Below are 16,390 nucleotides of genomic sequence, written 5' to 3'. Positions count from 1 at the left end.
CACTCTGAGATAATGATGATGTTTGCGGAATGTGAAGAAATGAAGATTTATGGGTATTGATGTAGTTGCTGAGGGACTCACTTTGCTTGTGATGCATGCATGAACACACACACAAAGATTTGACTCTGTCTCTGTCTTTTTATCTCTCTCCCTAAACACACACACACACACTGTAATGTGTATTATTTTGGGGATCGCACCTGTTGTAAAAGAAACTGGTCATTAAGACTGTTTGGTTGTGTGTGTGGGTGTAAATTTCCGTGCGTGTTTTAGTATTGTCTGCAATGGGGCAGCTCTCACAGTCTAGTTTGAGACTCAAGCTCAAATTTAATGTTTTGACAACTTAAGAATGCCCAACAACACCTGTTAACACTCACATGAGTGCACACACAAACACACACACTGTCCCCAAACACATTTACATACATGTCCATGAACACATTCACACAGCAAATGCAAGCTCTGGCAGACAAAGGTGCGGGTGCAAATGCATTAGTGCAGTCATGCAAAGCAGGCTTGTGCACTATAAACAAGTGTGGATTCCCGGTCAGTATGTTGGGCAAGCACTCTCCCTTGGCCTCGCTCTCTGACACACACAAACACACACACACACACACACACACACACAGGAAGGGAGAGTTTGTGCCAGTCCTGTCCTCTCAGGTCTATTTCTGAGGCGACGGGAAAATGATCAAAGCTATGTGACCAGACTCCAGGAATGACCTTCTAACTGTCTCAGGTGTCTCTTATTACACACACGCAAATACAGACACACACACACACATATATATACACACATCCTCATTTACACAGCCACACGCCTACACATACAAACTCCCACACTGAAATATGGGAAGAAAAACATGCAAAGGTTGCTCTATGTGAGGTGTCTTCACATGTCTCTGTGTTTCAGCCACATACACGTCTGTACACTCTGTCCCTCCTCAAATCCCTCACCACGTCTGAGGTGTAGAGATAAATTTAAGTGGAGGTTGCTGTAGGGACCTGTTGGTGTCAAGTATCCCCAGCTTGCACAGCATGTCAGCCATTTTCCTTCACATCTTTTCTCAGTTTCAGCTGCTAATTGTGTCCCCTCCATGTACAGCTCATAGGCCCAGGCACACACAAGAACATACTCACACATTTTCATACATTTCCCCCTTTTTGAACCTTCTCCTTGCAGAAGGTATATAGTTGTATGGAGAAGATAACTGTTCCATGCATCCACACACGTACAAAACAGCCTGATCATCACTCAATGCCGTAACTGGCATATTCTCAGTTGTTGCTATCTTAATGAAATTAACAGGATATAGTTTTGCTCAAAGGTTAGACAGCACATCTGCTAACATACACTTTGTGATCTCCATGAACTAGGATGTTAATTTTTCATCAGAAAAGATTTTTATACAATTACACTTGTTCATTCATCATTGCTAATTCCAATGACATGATGTCCTGGATCTGATATCCCACAGGAAATAAACAACCACTCAAAATTAGCCAATTTTGGCAAAGTCATTGTGTGTTTGGAGTAATTCAACTATTCCATTTTTTTATCTGCTCTCTAATAAATCCCACTATCTCCTCAATCTACACTGAATTCCTTATTCATGTGCATGAAGAGAAAAGCATACAAGCCAAGAATCTACAATTTATTACTGTGCAGTTGTCTTTTTATTGTACCACTGCGGTGCAACAGGAAAACGTCACAGTGACCAAATAAGGTCACACTGGCAGATTCTTCTAAAGGATGTAAAATGTCAATATCTAACACTTGATTGTCACACAGTGGAAAAGTACTGAGGAGCAGTGAGTAGTAAGGATTATAATGTTGTTGCATGTATGAGGTCACTTACAGTCTTCCACAACACACATTACAAATTCTGATGGTCTTTGATATTCAGCCTCTGCAGAAACATGAGGCTGCCAATGGTCTGCAGCCAACAAGACATCTCACCCACCAATCCCACACACTGGTTCCTCTCACGGGCTTTCCTCATATGATCCTCCTATGGGACAGTCAGCTTCAGTATGATCACCTGTCTGAGTGTCTCAGGCAGAAGAAAAATGTTGACACTACAGTTTCCTGGAAAGAAGCATAATATAGATAGGTAGATAGGTAGACTGTACAAAATCTGATTGTATACAGTGCTCTCTGAGTGTGTGTGTACATGTGTTAGGGTGTTTTGTGTGTGCAAAAGGTCACATCTTAAGCAGTTCTATAAATATTCAAAGGAGATGTGACTCTTGTCAATGTCTGCTCAGATTTCGCTCATCTACACGTACACACACACAGGCAAACACACACAACTTTAGATTTTGGGTCACGGCCTAGTTGAAAAGGCCTTGGCCAAGCACTCCTTTGGTGTATCACCATTACTGAGAAGTGTTAATAGTTCCAGTGGGCTCCAAGCCAAAAAACATCTCTCTTTCTCTCAACTTGTTTCAAGCTCTGTCAAGTCTCTGCTGATGGCTCTTGGCTCAACCGAACAGGGACCACACATATACAACGGCAATATTTTCATCTTCTGACCAAGAGAAATATTGTCATTGATGCGCACACCCACAACCCACACTGGACAGCTTCATGAACCCACCACTATAACTTTCTAAGCATAAAAAAGCAATTCTTCTTCTAGAAGTATGCTAACTCATCTCATGAGAAATGTAACAAAATGCTATCCTATGATGTTAATGTATATAATGTCGAATTGTTTAACCCTTCCCCTTTTTCCTTATCTCCACCCTTCTCCCCTATAGTGTGTTTGTGTTTTTTTATTCCCAATCTCAGGCTTCAGGTCATGGGTCAGAAAGCACAGAGGTGATAAATGCTTCCAGGTCACCTCTCCTGTCTCAGGGGGTCAGGGAGAGGGTTTCTGCAGTGACAGCAACAACATGATCACTCAGCTGAAGCACCAGAGTTGAACCTCTGTGACCCGTCTCTGCTCTGTCAACCTCATACCGTTTCTACCAACCAACCATCCACAAAAGGCATCTGCTACAATCAGAACAAAAAGGGCCACGCATCACCAAAGCACAGACGTGGAACCTTCACTCTGAAATGGTAACTGAATCTGTGTGAGGTATTTTATGTTTCTGATGAACACAGTGGGAAAAGATGCCTATATTCTCAATTATGATTAGTTGGCAAACACTTGGGTGATTTATTTTCTGTAGAGAATTAGGCTCTATTTTATATGCTCTTTTTTCAATCTAGTGTTAAGAAAGTTACAGTTACAGTTTCAATGGGAGAAAAAAGCAAAATACTAATATTTATATTTCTATCAGTACAAATACACACAATAAACATTAAAAAATATTGAAATTTGATAAAATTCAAGTGTATTTTGAATAAGATGTGATACTTATTATTTATGTTGTTAATTACACCTTACTCTACATTATTTGCATTATTACACTGCACATGCATGCACACAGCCACACACACACGTATCTGATTCAGTGACAGTGAAATGCCTGGTGTTATTTTGAGAACGTTAACAACCCAATCTCCCTCATGCTGATCAGATCCCCTCTCCCACTGTGAATCGATGCCTTGTACTCCGGCTCCCCTGCACTAAAACTAATCTAGTTGACTTTCATAACTAGTATAATCTGATTATAAATCCCCTGGTATGGACGCCACACAGAACAGTGTGGCAGAGGTCATACACCGCTTGCTGAGAAATGCCACAGGCCTGTGTTCTGACTGAAAGTGCTCTCCATTAAGCAGGAGATTACACACTCTGCTGCGTCACTGGAAAACAGAACAGTCTGCTTAGATTGTTCATAATTAACAGAACTGCTTGCTTTCCTCTGACTCCTGATGTATCTTAAATGCGGAATTCAATTTGGAAACTTCAGAGTTCAGAGTTTAGTAACTCAAATACAAGTTGTTATAGCCTCTAAAATATTTATTTGAAATCTCACAATAGTTTTTATGCTTGACTATAATAAGTTGCTATACAAAATCAGTGATATTTGTCATGCAAATTCAATCCTAGGCCCTCCTCATAGTAAAAGGGATAAAAACCTTTATTTTAAGTTTAATTCTTTGTGTGGTTTGGTGCTTTGTGTGTTAGTTAATACAACAAAAATGGCTTTTTATCGTTTGTCTGTGGGAGTCCATTGGTTTTAGTCTCTTTGGTGCAAATACACCATTCCAAAGTGTATTTTCCAATATACACCAAAATATACTGTTCACTGCTCTGATATTTGTATATTCAGTAGTACATTTTAAAGTTAAGATTCCCTAATAGTAGCTTGATCTCATGTTGAACTTAAGCGCCTCATATCCTTTTCCAGTACCTCAAATTGACTAATGTTTATGTTTAAACCAAGTCTGACATGTGGTGTTTTTCTCCTACAGCCACCACAGAGGAAAGTCCTCCCTGGTTTGTTTGGGTTAGACAGCAGAGGAATGAGGGGAGGGAGGACAGGGAGATGGGGAGGAGTGGGAGGTGAGGGGATGATGACAGGGGAAAAAGGGAGGGGGGGTTGTAAGTGAGCTTGGACAATGCTCTCTGAATTTTAAAGAGGGAATAGAAAAAGGGGAGAGGGGGAGTGGAGGTTCGGAAGAGAGAAAGGAGAAGGAGAAAAGGGTGGGTTAGGGAAACGAAGAGAGAATGGCGGCAGAAGGAGAGGAAGGGGAGCTTGTGAGGGGAGGGTTGGGGTGGGGGGTGATGGGCTAGAGGACAGGATAATTAGAGGGAGGAGAGGAGCAGAAGGGAAATGACAGAAGAAGGAAGAGAAGGAAAGTGAGGAGAAGGGGAAGGAGTGAGTCCATGCAATGGGGGAATAAAAGAATGAAGGAGGGAATGAAAAAGATGGGGATAAGGGAAAGGAGGAGGAGGTGGAGGAGGAGGAGGAGGGCAGGGACCTTGGGGTTACATTCCTGAAGTGCAACCAGCCTGGTGCAGCTCTGCTGCCCAATGTAAACACAGGGCAGAGAGGTGGACTGACAGCCTGTCACGGTGACTCATGAGAGAAAACGAGTGAATAAGACAAATGGAGAGGAAGGAAAAGGTTTAACAGGAAGAAAAGCGAGACAGAGACATATACATTAAGACAGTTTACTGTAATGTGTATCTGTTTAATGTTAGACAGAACATTCTCCTGTCTCTTTTCTCAGGAAACTCACAGACCCAATAGACTCATGTGGGCAAGTGGCCTTACATCTCCTCCTCTCTTCCCTCCTTTGACGTCACCTCACATTCTAATCTACCATCCTCTCCTCTTTCCTCCTCTTCTTTCTCTTCTCTTTTCCTCCAGTAAACCAGGGCAGAGCTACCCAGCCTCACTCCTGGCAGGTGACCACATACTGAGGTCAGAGAGACATTTTGTATCCTGTTTAAAGGGATTGTGTTCACATTGCTCTGATTATACATCATGTGCTGAATGCATAAACAGTGTTTCATTCCCCGGGCAGACGGAAATGAAGTTGCTTTAGCAGGCTAGTTCATGACAAATGTAATCAGGCTTATAGATGTGGTAGTTCAAAATAATATTCAGATGTTATTTAGTATACACAACACCAACTTCTATCAGCAGTGACAGCAAGAGAGCCATCCCCCCTCTGTGGTGCTAGTACTACATCTAGTGGTGATAAAATATATTGCAAGTGAAAAAAAACCTAATTGGGGTAAATTTTATGAATACATTTCTATTACTGTAAGCCCCCAGTGAAACATAGTAAATTGTCTAAATACAGTCTACTGCAGCAGTTCAAAGAGGATATTCTGACCACATAGTAAAGCAAACAAAAATGTAACTCTTCCCACAACACAATAAAAATTACATTTGATGAGTTTAATTGGTTGTACATTTCAGTGGTTTCAGACAAATGAGATAAAATCAAAAGCAATGCCAAACAAACAATTCAAGTGTGGGCAGTGTTTCATATAGATTTAGGAAACAAAAGCAGCCCTTTGAGATTGTTTGGTAATTCCATGGAAGGAGGAATAACAGGAGCCTCCTTACCCAGAATAGTGTAAACAGAGTAAATGATATACATATTTCTGAAGAAAAAAACATAAAATTAAATAAATATTTAGAAAAATAGCATACAAAAGGGTGTTTTTCAGGTAAGAAGAGTCAGCTGAGGGAACAAAATGGCAGCATTGTGAAAACAACCAAAATATTATTTCAGGGTAACGGCAATTTAATGAACAAAAAAAGAAAAAAGAAAAAAAAAACTTTCCCTTCATGTATTCAATATTGCACACCAGAATCTCGGAATACTGGATTCAGCTGCATACTGCAGAAAATGCAGAAAAAGTGCAAAGAACTAATTCACGTGCAAACACTGTATTCTGACATCTGTCATCTTTTCTGCAGTCACACACTTTTTTTTACAGCTTCTGCTGCTTCTCCTGCTTATGAATGAAAACAAATTAAAGAGTCGAACTGTGGACACATATTATGGAACAACAGATCCTTTTGGTGGATTTCAAAATACTAACTAGACAGGATAAACATTGACTGTTCTATTATTATGAAATTTAAAAATATATGTATTTCCACAAAGCCAAATACTAAAGACAACAGAAATGCAGGGCTATTTGAGGAAATTAGGAAAATTAAGGAATTCTGAAGTGTAACAACATTACACTGTATTTAAAAATGATACAACAGCCCAAAAGGGACACTTCCAGCAAGTGTAACAAATCACTCAAGCCCATAGAGGTCAGTGTAATAATAAAATATATAGTTTGTCAAGCTTTAAATACAATAATTTTTTCTATTGATGGTGTTTGTCACAGTGCTGGGAAGTATTTCCCTCAAACAGTACACAACAACAATCTCGTCACAAAACCACTAGAAAAGTCCTTTTTTTTTTGAGAAGCAAACTTTTCTCAGTTGAATGACACACTGTACTTCACCAGCAAAAGCATACGATTAACAATTACTTCCTCAAACACTTAAAAGTCACAAGTGTCAGTGAAATGTCAACAGGATGCAGTCCCTAGTGAGTCACCAACTCTTGTAGACACTGGCTTGTCACCGACCGACTGGCTTCTCAGTCGGTCACAAATGTAATGTACACTGTAGTGACATACACTTTCAATTCTAGATTCTAGAAGATTTTTAAGATTTTTAAAATAAAAATCGGATATTCTTTGCCAGTTCACCACTCAAGATGCTTCTTCCTCTTTGTTGATGCCTCTGAGGACTATTACCTCCCTAGAATGGAAAAATATAAAGGAAAGAATTATAGGAAGGAATGAGGTCAATGTGACATTGTAGTAATACAAAATGTGTGCCATGTTCTGTATATGATGTATGTTACAACATTTTAGAGCAACTGAGATTAATGAAAATCTTCATCAGCTTAATTTTTACATTACTCATGTATGTAATTAAAGAACTGTGACATGTGGGCAGTTGTGTCTGTTAAACACCCACTTACTCTGGCATCACAGCTCCTGCTGCTGCTCCTGAAAACCAGAAGGAAACTGCTGTAAGTTTTTGCACTTCACTTTAAAGATATTAATACTGAATCTCTCAGTATCCTCACAACCAGAAATGTAAATATATTGTTAACAGCTATATTGTTACAAATTTAAGTTCTCTTGTCTCCTTACCTGCCTGTCTTTGTTTCCTGCATGTCCACTTGAGAAACATTAGCCCAATCACGACAACTACCACTGCACAGATGGCTGCTACCCTGGCGATCATACTATGATCGTCAGAGTTGTCAGCTGGTTCCTGGGGTACACCTTTGGATGAGAACAAAATGTATATCACAGTCAAGAACGTAAGTACGGGGACGGATGAGTTTGAAGCATGAATTTTATGTTTTTCTTATTGTCAGCAAATCCCATTTGAAGACCAAAACTGACAACGTATTAGTCCATTTCTCAATATTTTCCGACTTCTTAGCCCCAAGCCTATGTGTGTCTTCTGAAAATTTAAAAAGTAAAAAGGCTAAATAATGTTCTAAAAGAGCTGGTCACTGTAATTTTTAGCAAACATTACTCAAACAGGAGTCGATTGCTGGGAACTATTTTCAGCTGTGGATTTGTTACACAACAGGAAGGTGATCACTTGATGGTTGGTGTCATTATTTTTATGGGATTTGTTGATAAAAAATATAAATCACCAGACTTACCCTTTAAAGGGTCAGTTCACCCAAGTTACAAAAAAACTCTACCCATTTTCCCTCCCTTATGGTGTAGCCATACAGTTAGTTTTTTCTTTATATATGCACTGGTTTTGGGATACCTGTCCCAGCCTCCACCCACCATCAATAAAGGTGAATGTTACCTTTTTTGTGGGGCTAATAGGATTGAAAAATGACTTTCATTTACAAAATTCAAATTCAAATTCACACTACCTAACAATATAATTTACACACAAACACAAACGCAGTTTTATCATGTTCAGAACTTTGTAACTTGGGTGAAAGGGCCTTTTACCAAAAATGGATGATGAGACACATAACTTTATTGCTGATGACTATTGCATCAGCAAAATATAGGATGAGAGATGGTGCAGCATTTTGGCTGTGGTATGAACAAGCTATTCTACTGTAGCGTTGTGTAAGCTTTACAATGTCCCCACAGAAAAACAAACTCTAAACTCTTCTGCCAAAGTCAAACTATAAAATTGACAAGGAAGATGTAAAAGTGCACAATGCAAAAATTTCCCTCACACATTCCTCAAACATGGAGCCATCACTAATCGCTTGCCAAGGGGTTTTCATTGCCCTTCACACTTCCCAAAACTTGTCCAGTGGTTGAAAGCATAAAACAGACTTTGATGAAGAAACCATCAGGACTGGTTATTTTTGGAGTTAAGTACTCACAGACATTGAACAACTCTGAGGTGACGTTGCCCACAGAGCAGCTGAGAAACTTCTGCTCTCCATAGGAGCAGTTGAAGGATGCAGTGCTGGAACTGTTGAACAACATGGTGTTTGGATCAGGCACTTCGCTGCTGTTCAAAACTTTCCACATCTGGCTGCTGGTATTCCCAGTCACAGCTCCGCTCCACCTCATCTTCCTTTGTGGGTAGCCACCTTGTGATGCACATATCACCAGGCAGCTATAGCCATGGTTTTTATCACAGGATATTGTGACATTAGGTTTGCTGTAGTTGGCTTAAAGAAAGAGAGACAGAAAATGTGCACTGTCAGGTAGCATGTCAAGGTTTCTGAAACTTAATTTAATTAAAAATGAACTATGCAAAGGTTTTCACAAGGCCTCCTTAGGTTGAAGATCACACACTCACAGACAAATTGCCAATACAGAGTGATGAAAGGGTGGATCAAAGCAAAGTATTTTGTTTTTTGTGCTATAAGGAATTCACAGATAGATAACTTAGAATAAGTTCTGATGCCATCTTTGTACCACAAACTGATAATGTAATCTCTTGAAACTTCTCTGTGAGTGAGATTTCCTTCATCCCAAACAGCACATCTCTGGTTGCAAATCCAGCTGCCTTAAACTGTAAAATTGACAGTAAAGTCAAGTTTTAAACTTATAAATACATTTTTGCACAAAATGAGGACTATGGATTTTGCCCCCATCACTTTCATTGTAAGTGCATTTGAAGGGGATCTTGTATGCTCTTACATATATTTGTTAGTGATAAAAGCAAACAACATAATATACTATAATAACATAATACTCTAAAATAAGCCAGTATGCTTATGAATACTTTTATTTTTGAGACTTATAGCACATTTTGCTGATAATACTAGTACTTTTCCTTGAGTAACATTTTGAATTCAGGAGTTTTACTTGTAATGGAGTAGTTTTAGACTACAGTATTTCTATTTTTACTTAAGTAAATACCGCAACTGCCAGTCACTAACTTGATCTGTCTGTCTTTTGGCGTGCATTCAACCCATTAACACACACACTCACACACCGATGGCAGCAAAGTACAATGCAGTGTATTTTTCCATCATAGTGCTGCAAAAAGTTATAAACCAAAACTCCCACTCTTACCTGTGACACTGAGGTGTATATGTGTTGGAGCAAATTGATTGTCACTGTATTGGATAATGCAATCATAGTTTCCACTGTGTGAGACTTTTAAGTTGAACATCTGCACAGCTGTCTTGTTCAGTCTGGTGTTCTCCCATGGCTCTGGTACATTTTTTAATGCATGGAAGCCATTCACAAATTTGTTGTCCCTCTGAAAGTAGAACAACTTAATCGTCCTTTGTTTTTCAGAGGGGCAGTGAAAGGTCACATTTTGACCAACCTCCCCTCTGAGCGAAGTCTGAACCACACTTTCTGGAGGAGAAACAAAAGCAAGAATAAAGTGTTAGAGCATACTGAAAACCATTTGTGAAATAGAAGTCATCAGAGAGAAAAATTTAACGTACAACCTGGTAGTGTCAAATAGTAAAACTGTTAACAAAATGGCTCACCATTTTGACATTTGACTTGAACTCAACAGGAGCAATTTACATTACGTAAGTGAACAGTTCTCACTTTAGCCTGTGAGTGGGCGTGAAGAGAAGGGGTTTTTGTTTTAAGAACTCCTCTTCATGACATGGCAGACCAATCTCAGTTCCTCTCTTTTTGTGTGAAATACATGACGAGTAGCGTCCCTTTTACATGATCTAAAGGTCATGATATCGAAAATGAAGTTACTGTGAACTATAAAAATTTTTAAGTTTTTCAGTTTAGTTTTCCTTTTCATTGTCTTTCTGGTCACGTGATGAATGTACAGTAAGTCCAATATTCACTCTCCTTTTAGCTCTGTTTTGACTGTCCACCCTCTTCTGAGAAATCTATTTTTGTGTTGTTTCTTTACCAGTCAGTCACCAGTGGTGGAATGTAACTACATACATTTACTCAAGTGCTGTACTTAAGTACAAAGTTGAGGTACTTGTACTTTACTTGAGTATTTCCATTTCATGCTACTTTGTAATTCTACTCCACTACATTTCAGAAGGGAATACAGTACCACTTTGTCTACACAATATTTTGAGAATAAGACAGATTTTATAAGATTTTATATTTTGCAGGTTCAGTTTAAATGCTAGTAATCTACCCAAAGTATCAGAAATAGGTTCCACATTGATGAACTACAACATTAAAATGCTCTTAAATGTATTTGTTAGTGATAAAAGCAATTTGGGGTTCAGTATCTTGCCCATGCACACTTCAACATGTGGACAGGAGGAGCTGGGAATCAAACCACCAACATTGTGATTAGTGAACAACCTGCTCTACCTCCTGAGCCACAGTGGCCCAGGTGTTTTAGCACATTGCTGAAAACAGCTTCCTGCTGCTGCAGGAAATGCGGTCAACACTGCAGGTTCGTATTATAACACATCAGTTTAGTAGTGCTGATGTCACTAATCCTTTTTCATAAAATCTATTCAGATAACTTGTTTCACTGAAGATGCACCGATATGAAGGAACTACTCACCTGTGACAGAAAAGAACCCTATTACAGCCAAAACCAGAGTCAGAGGCCGTAGGGAAAGCCATTGGTTTCTTGGGAGAAGGAATGAAAAATAAAATATGTTAAATAATGATAATTGTTTACATGGTCACCCGGGTAACAGTGTAGCACTATAGTAACAATAAGAAAGAGATACATTCACACAATTTGACAGACAGACAGCCACAAACAGGCACAAAAACTAGATGCTCACATTACAAATAATACTTTTTGACTGTACCCAGAGATAGCCTGAATATTGGTTCCATATGTGCTCACATGGACTGATCATCAAATCCTCTGTCACCATTAGTCATACTTTCTAAAGCTGAAATGATTGTGTTACCTCTCATTTACAAAAACAAGGACACACAAGGATCTAATCAATTTGTTTCTTTCTGGATGGGGAGCTTTATATTACTAGTTCCTCGTAGAGTTGACTCCAATTTAGAGTAAAACAACTTCAATTTAAAAGTCAGGACCATTATGGATAGAAATACTTGTTACAATTATAACTCCAGGAAATAAAAATAACTGAGTAAATAGTGAGTAAATAACTCTGTGACACAGGCAGCAGTAGCTCTATTAAGTGATGCCAGGTCACAAACCTGTATTATTGTTTGGTTTTACTCGGTTACATGGTTGGATACTACAGCTATGTTGTCAACTACTGTCAAGTAGTTGTTTGAGATCTTTCAACACCTGTTAGTTATTTCCGGAAAAGGTTTTGTGGTTGACTTGCTGTAAAACTACACCCAGCAGTAAACAGAAAAGGCAAGTTAATCAGGGAGTATTCAATTTCTTGAAGGGACTACAGTAATCTTCACTTCCATGGCTACATCACTAGCCGCTCTGTTGAAAGCATCATAAAAATTCACAAGTACTGATAAGGGTGGGACTCAAGGCCATGTACAGCTATGAATATGGTGCATGAATCATGCACACATGATGTCCACCTTCTCCATAATCATGAAACAGAAAATGAGAGTACTTACCGAAAGCACTGTAGATTCCAACTCAATGCCTGTCAAAAAGACAAACAAGTTAATCACTGATAGGATAGATTTTCCTTTCATTTAATTTGTTTGGTTTTTCTTTTCTTGAAGTCGGTGCACAACAGCATTAATCATGCTTCAATAAATTTGAGTGGCAAGTTTATGATAGAGTGCTCATGCAACAATCTCAACTGGCCGTGTCTGATGTTAATCATTTGTTTCTGTGTATCAGATTTGGCCAGTAGATAATTTGCTCTGAATTAGCAGGTGAATGGTTGATTTATTTTTCATAACTTTTTGTAAATCTAAACCTCAGTCATGTCTCCTGACCATTAAAGGATAGTAGTGACACTGTAGTTGCTGCTTTTTTATGGCTGCAACTGCAACAACTTACATACTATTACATTTAGTTTTTCAAAATGACATTGTCTGTGAAATCAATTGAATCATTTGTATCTATACACAAACACACAAAAAATCTTATCTTAAATGTCTGACAGACCCCTCACAGTCTTGAGTGAGTAAAATGATTTCTGCCACCCTGAAAGGACACACCCAAAATGTTTTCAATATACATCAAGTTAGAAAGTCCCAGTTAGTAGTATCAGAGAAAATACATGGCAGGGTGTATCCCTCCACCTGCAAGGGGAAACTGCTGTCTAGTTTTCTATTGTTTTGTATTATAGAAACCAACATTTTAATTGAGTGGTTTCTTTCATCTTGTAGACCCTTGCATTACCTAGCTGCTACTCGCATTGTAAAATGTTCTGTTTATTAACTTTTTAAATTAGCATGACAAGTGCTGAAAGTATCAGTCAGTTAGTGTATTTCTGTGTATTAGTGTGTGAAACCTCACTTTCTCCCAGGGAGAAACACTGATTTCAAAAGAGGTGTTTAGAAACTAGTAAGTTTATCTACTGAGTATAAAATAGTTCATAAGGAAATAAATTTCTTTTGTGACTCCTCGTCTACAGTCCTGCTGATAGTAACCTAAAATCTCAAAAAATTCCCAGGGGGAAAACAATATGTGAAATCTTTTAGTTACAGGCAATGGTGTAACAGGAAAAGTACAAGGAAAAAGACAGTGAAAGCTGTCTGCAAGTCAAAATGTCACACACCTTGTCTTCATAGACACCAGGTCTCACCTTACTTAAACATACATAAACAATACAATACAATATATACATATATATATATATATATATATATATATATATAGTCCAGAAGTTACCTGGGCTACTTTTGCTCCCTTTTGCATTGAACACACAAATTCGTAGAATATTGCAACAAAAAAGAACCTTAATACAAAAAAGGACCAGGGAAAACACCACCACATACACGAGTCATCATAATGAGTGACTTTATAGCAGCAGTGCCTGATCTTAGCAGAAACCACAGGAAATTCCCAAGGGCCATTTAACTGCCGACTGTACAGTAACTGGTCTGTCCAGTTTCAGGACAAGTGATACCAGAGGGATTGTGAAAGTTATATTAACAACTATGGAATTCATCATTTTTTCTTCATAGAGTTGATACAGATTTAGTTTTCCCTCATTTCTTTTGTCACAACAGTACTTATAATGTAGCAGTCATCAAATCTTGCTGTCTTCATAGCTAAGTGTTAACAGTTAGAGTAGTGATTGTATGTTTAAATAATCATCCACTAGTATGGGGATTCCCACATGACGTAACATGATTTACAAAGCACTATTTGGCCTGCTGCCTTGTTTTGAGTCAGTCAACACATGCGTCTTATCACACTTTGGCTACTGAGGTACCGGCCAAACTCAACTGAGTTTCTCCCGTGGAAACTAAGTGAGACTTACTTTGAGTGAAAACAGAGAGGACTGCAAAGACTTTTCTCGGGTGAAACTGAGTGCTGTATTATTATACTGTACTATTGAGATGAGAAACTTGTGGCAGAAGAGGTTTATTTATTTAGCTGCACTTGCTACACAGCTGCACCTTATTTTTTTTTTTCAAGAAACACAAAACACAAGCTTACTTTCTGTTTCCTTTCTCATTTTCAATCATTTAGGGCTCATTAAATGATTATCTACATAGTTAAATCACAAAATAGTGTATACTTTCATTATCAATTCCTGGTCTTGTTATATACGTATCTTCAACTTTTCAAACTCTGGTCAGCCACATATATAATCAGCAAATACATGTATATACTCAAGTGGAAGTGATTTACACTGTTGCACGTATCATGCATTGACACAGACAGTTGTAAAAAGTAATGTATTTCATCATTACTTTCTCTTGTGCTATCTGTCTTATTCTCAAATACTGTGTACACAAAGCAGAGTAACTGTCTAGACTTTTAAAATCCATGAACGCATGTTTGCACATACTTACTGTACACTAGACAATCTGGATCTGACAGAGGGCAAAGTTATTTTCTGATATGCATGTTGATCATGTACAGTCTAGCAACTAAAACAATTATAGAACACTTGAAACCAATGTTTTTCCTGTCAAGGATTTGATTCTCAAAGGTTAAGAGACCAGACACACATATATACGCACACACCCACACCCAAACAAACACTCACAGAACCTTCACGGGCTGCAGCTCAGTGGCTTTTCAAGTATTTCTTTCATACAGAAATGTTATGACATGACAGCGAATGACATTCTTTCTTTCTGACATCTACATTTAATAGCGATAAATAGTAAAAGGGATTGTTTTCAAAAGAGACAAGAAACAGGAAAGAGGAAAAAACAACTCTTACCATCATGCTGCCTTGCCGTCTGTGTGTGTGTGAGACTAAGAGCGAGGGACTTCCTCTTCATAAAAGAAACTTCGGAGGGTGGAGCTATATGAGTCATTTCATTTTTTTCTACATGCTTTATATCTGTGTCAGCAATAAACAACCTGAAGAATCAGCCTGAAGACTCACACATGTAGTCCTAATCTAGTTGTAAAAAGACTTAGCAAATTTTAGAAACAAAACACTGTGTGTAACTGATGTTTGTTTTGCTGAGATTCATCTTGAATATATTACTAACTGTTGGGCAGCCAGTGAACGTTTTCATAGACTGATGTCTGTGACGTTTGTGCATGGTTGTTATGTGGGTGTTTGTCACCTAAAGCATCAGGAAGCTTGGCAAACTTCTCTGTTTGCCCTGTTCAACTCAGACTCACCTGACAATGTGACATAAATTCGTTGGAAGGGAACACAATTATTTGCCATAACAGAAACAGCAGTGTTTTTGGAATAAGTCACCATGATAGTTAGTGCTTCTCAGTGTGGGGGAGGGAGGAAACTAACCCTACTGTAATGACCCCATCAACGACGACTACGCAGACTTTTATTGGACATAGTGTAACTTGCTGTAGCAAAAAGCCACAAGCAAGGAAGCACTCTCTACTCACTTCTTCAACTTAGAGTTGAACTGTCTTCACTCGTTAAAATCTGGCATAAAGCACTGACAGACAGTTTGAAGTGGGAAAAGGTTTTACTGCTACTGCACAACTGATATGTGTTATAAATACCTATAATCTTGATTATTATTTTTTGCTGATTAAAAAAAAAACTTGAATAAATTCATAGTAATGGAATAAAAAGGTCATATTGGAGAAGTGAAACCAATGAGTGTCTTTAATGACTAAAGCCTTAAGTTTCCATGAGCAAATCTCTATTGCATCTGACCAATTTGCCATTAGGCTCTTGTGTGGAGCCAACAGTATATGAGAACAAGAAGAGCAGAAATCAAATGTTGTTGCTTTGAAAATAGTAACTATTTGGAAACTATCCAAAAATATAGTGACGTCTCCTTCTCACTTGACTCATCCCTTATATTTCAGTTTGGCTTGTTACAACACATTTTAGTATGCTACTGAATATGATAATCTGTATAATAAATAATATGTATATGCTGTTGCAATGTAGTCATATTTGAACATAATTTCTAGAAGACAGTGTTGCAAAAGGACTTCAAACTTCAATTTCTTGTGACTTTTTGGCTAACATAAG

At 38.3% G+C, this 16,390-nt stretch overlaps 1 protein-coding gene and 1 long non-coding RNA gene across 2 annotated transcripts; one reads left to right on the top strand and one right to left on the bottom strand.

The window, feature by feature from the left end:
* Window positions 1–2,797: 2,797 nt before the first annotated feature.
* Window positions 2,798–6,097, top strand: LOC122984530. Its single transcript, XR_006403912.1, has 2 exons — window positions 2,798–3,067; window positions 5,275–6,097. It is a non-coding gene; the product is annotated as an uncharacterized LOC122984530 (long non-coding RNA).
* On the bottom strand, window positions 5,791–15,279 carry LOC122984529 (T-lymphocyte activation antigen CD86). The gene is made up of 8 exons (XM_044355033.1): window positions 15,146–15,279; window positions 12,405–12,433; window positions 11,395–11,462; window positions 9,957–10,247; window positions 8,810–9,103; window positions 7,587–7,721; window positions 7,412–7,439; window positions 5,791–7,185 (listed from the first exon to the last, which is right to left on the bottom strand). The coding sequence occupies exons 1-8, from the start codon at window positions 15,149–15,151 to the stop codon at window positions 7,137–7,139; spliced, it is 900 nt and encodes a 299-aa protein (XP_044210968.1). The 5' UTR covers window positions 15,152–15,279; the 3' UTR covers window positions 5,791–7,136.
* Between the last annotated feature and the right edge of the window lie 1,111 nt (window positions 15,280–16,390).

The sequence above is a fragment of the Thunnus albacares genome, chromosome 6 (genome assembly GCF_914725855.1).
Source record: "Thunnus albacares chromosome 6, fThuAlb1.1, whole genome shotgun sequence".
Classification (NCBI taxonomy): Eukaryota; Metazoa; Chordata; class Actinopteri; order Scombriformes; family Scombridae; genus Thunnus; species Thunnus albacares.
This window is presented reverse-complemented; position numbering and strand designations above follow the sequence as displayed.

Excerpts from the sequence above, each read along its gene's own strand:
- LOC122984529 (XM_044355033.1), bottom strand. Across the intron at positions 10,248-11,394 it reads AGGGTTCTTTTCTGTCACAG|AAAGTGTGGTTCAGACTTCG; the intron begins GTGAGTAGTTCC and ends TTTCTCCTCCAG. Across the intron at positions 7,722-8,809 it reads CTCAGAGTTGTTCAATGTCT|GTGTACCCCAGGAACCAGCT; the intron begins GTGAGTACTTAA and ends TCTCATCCAAAG.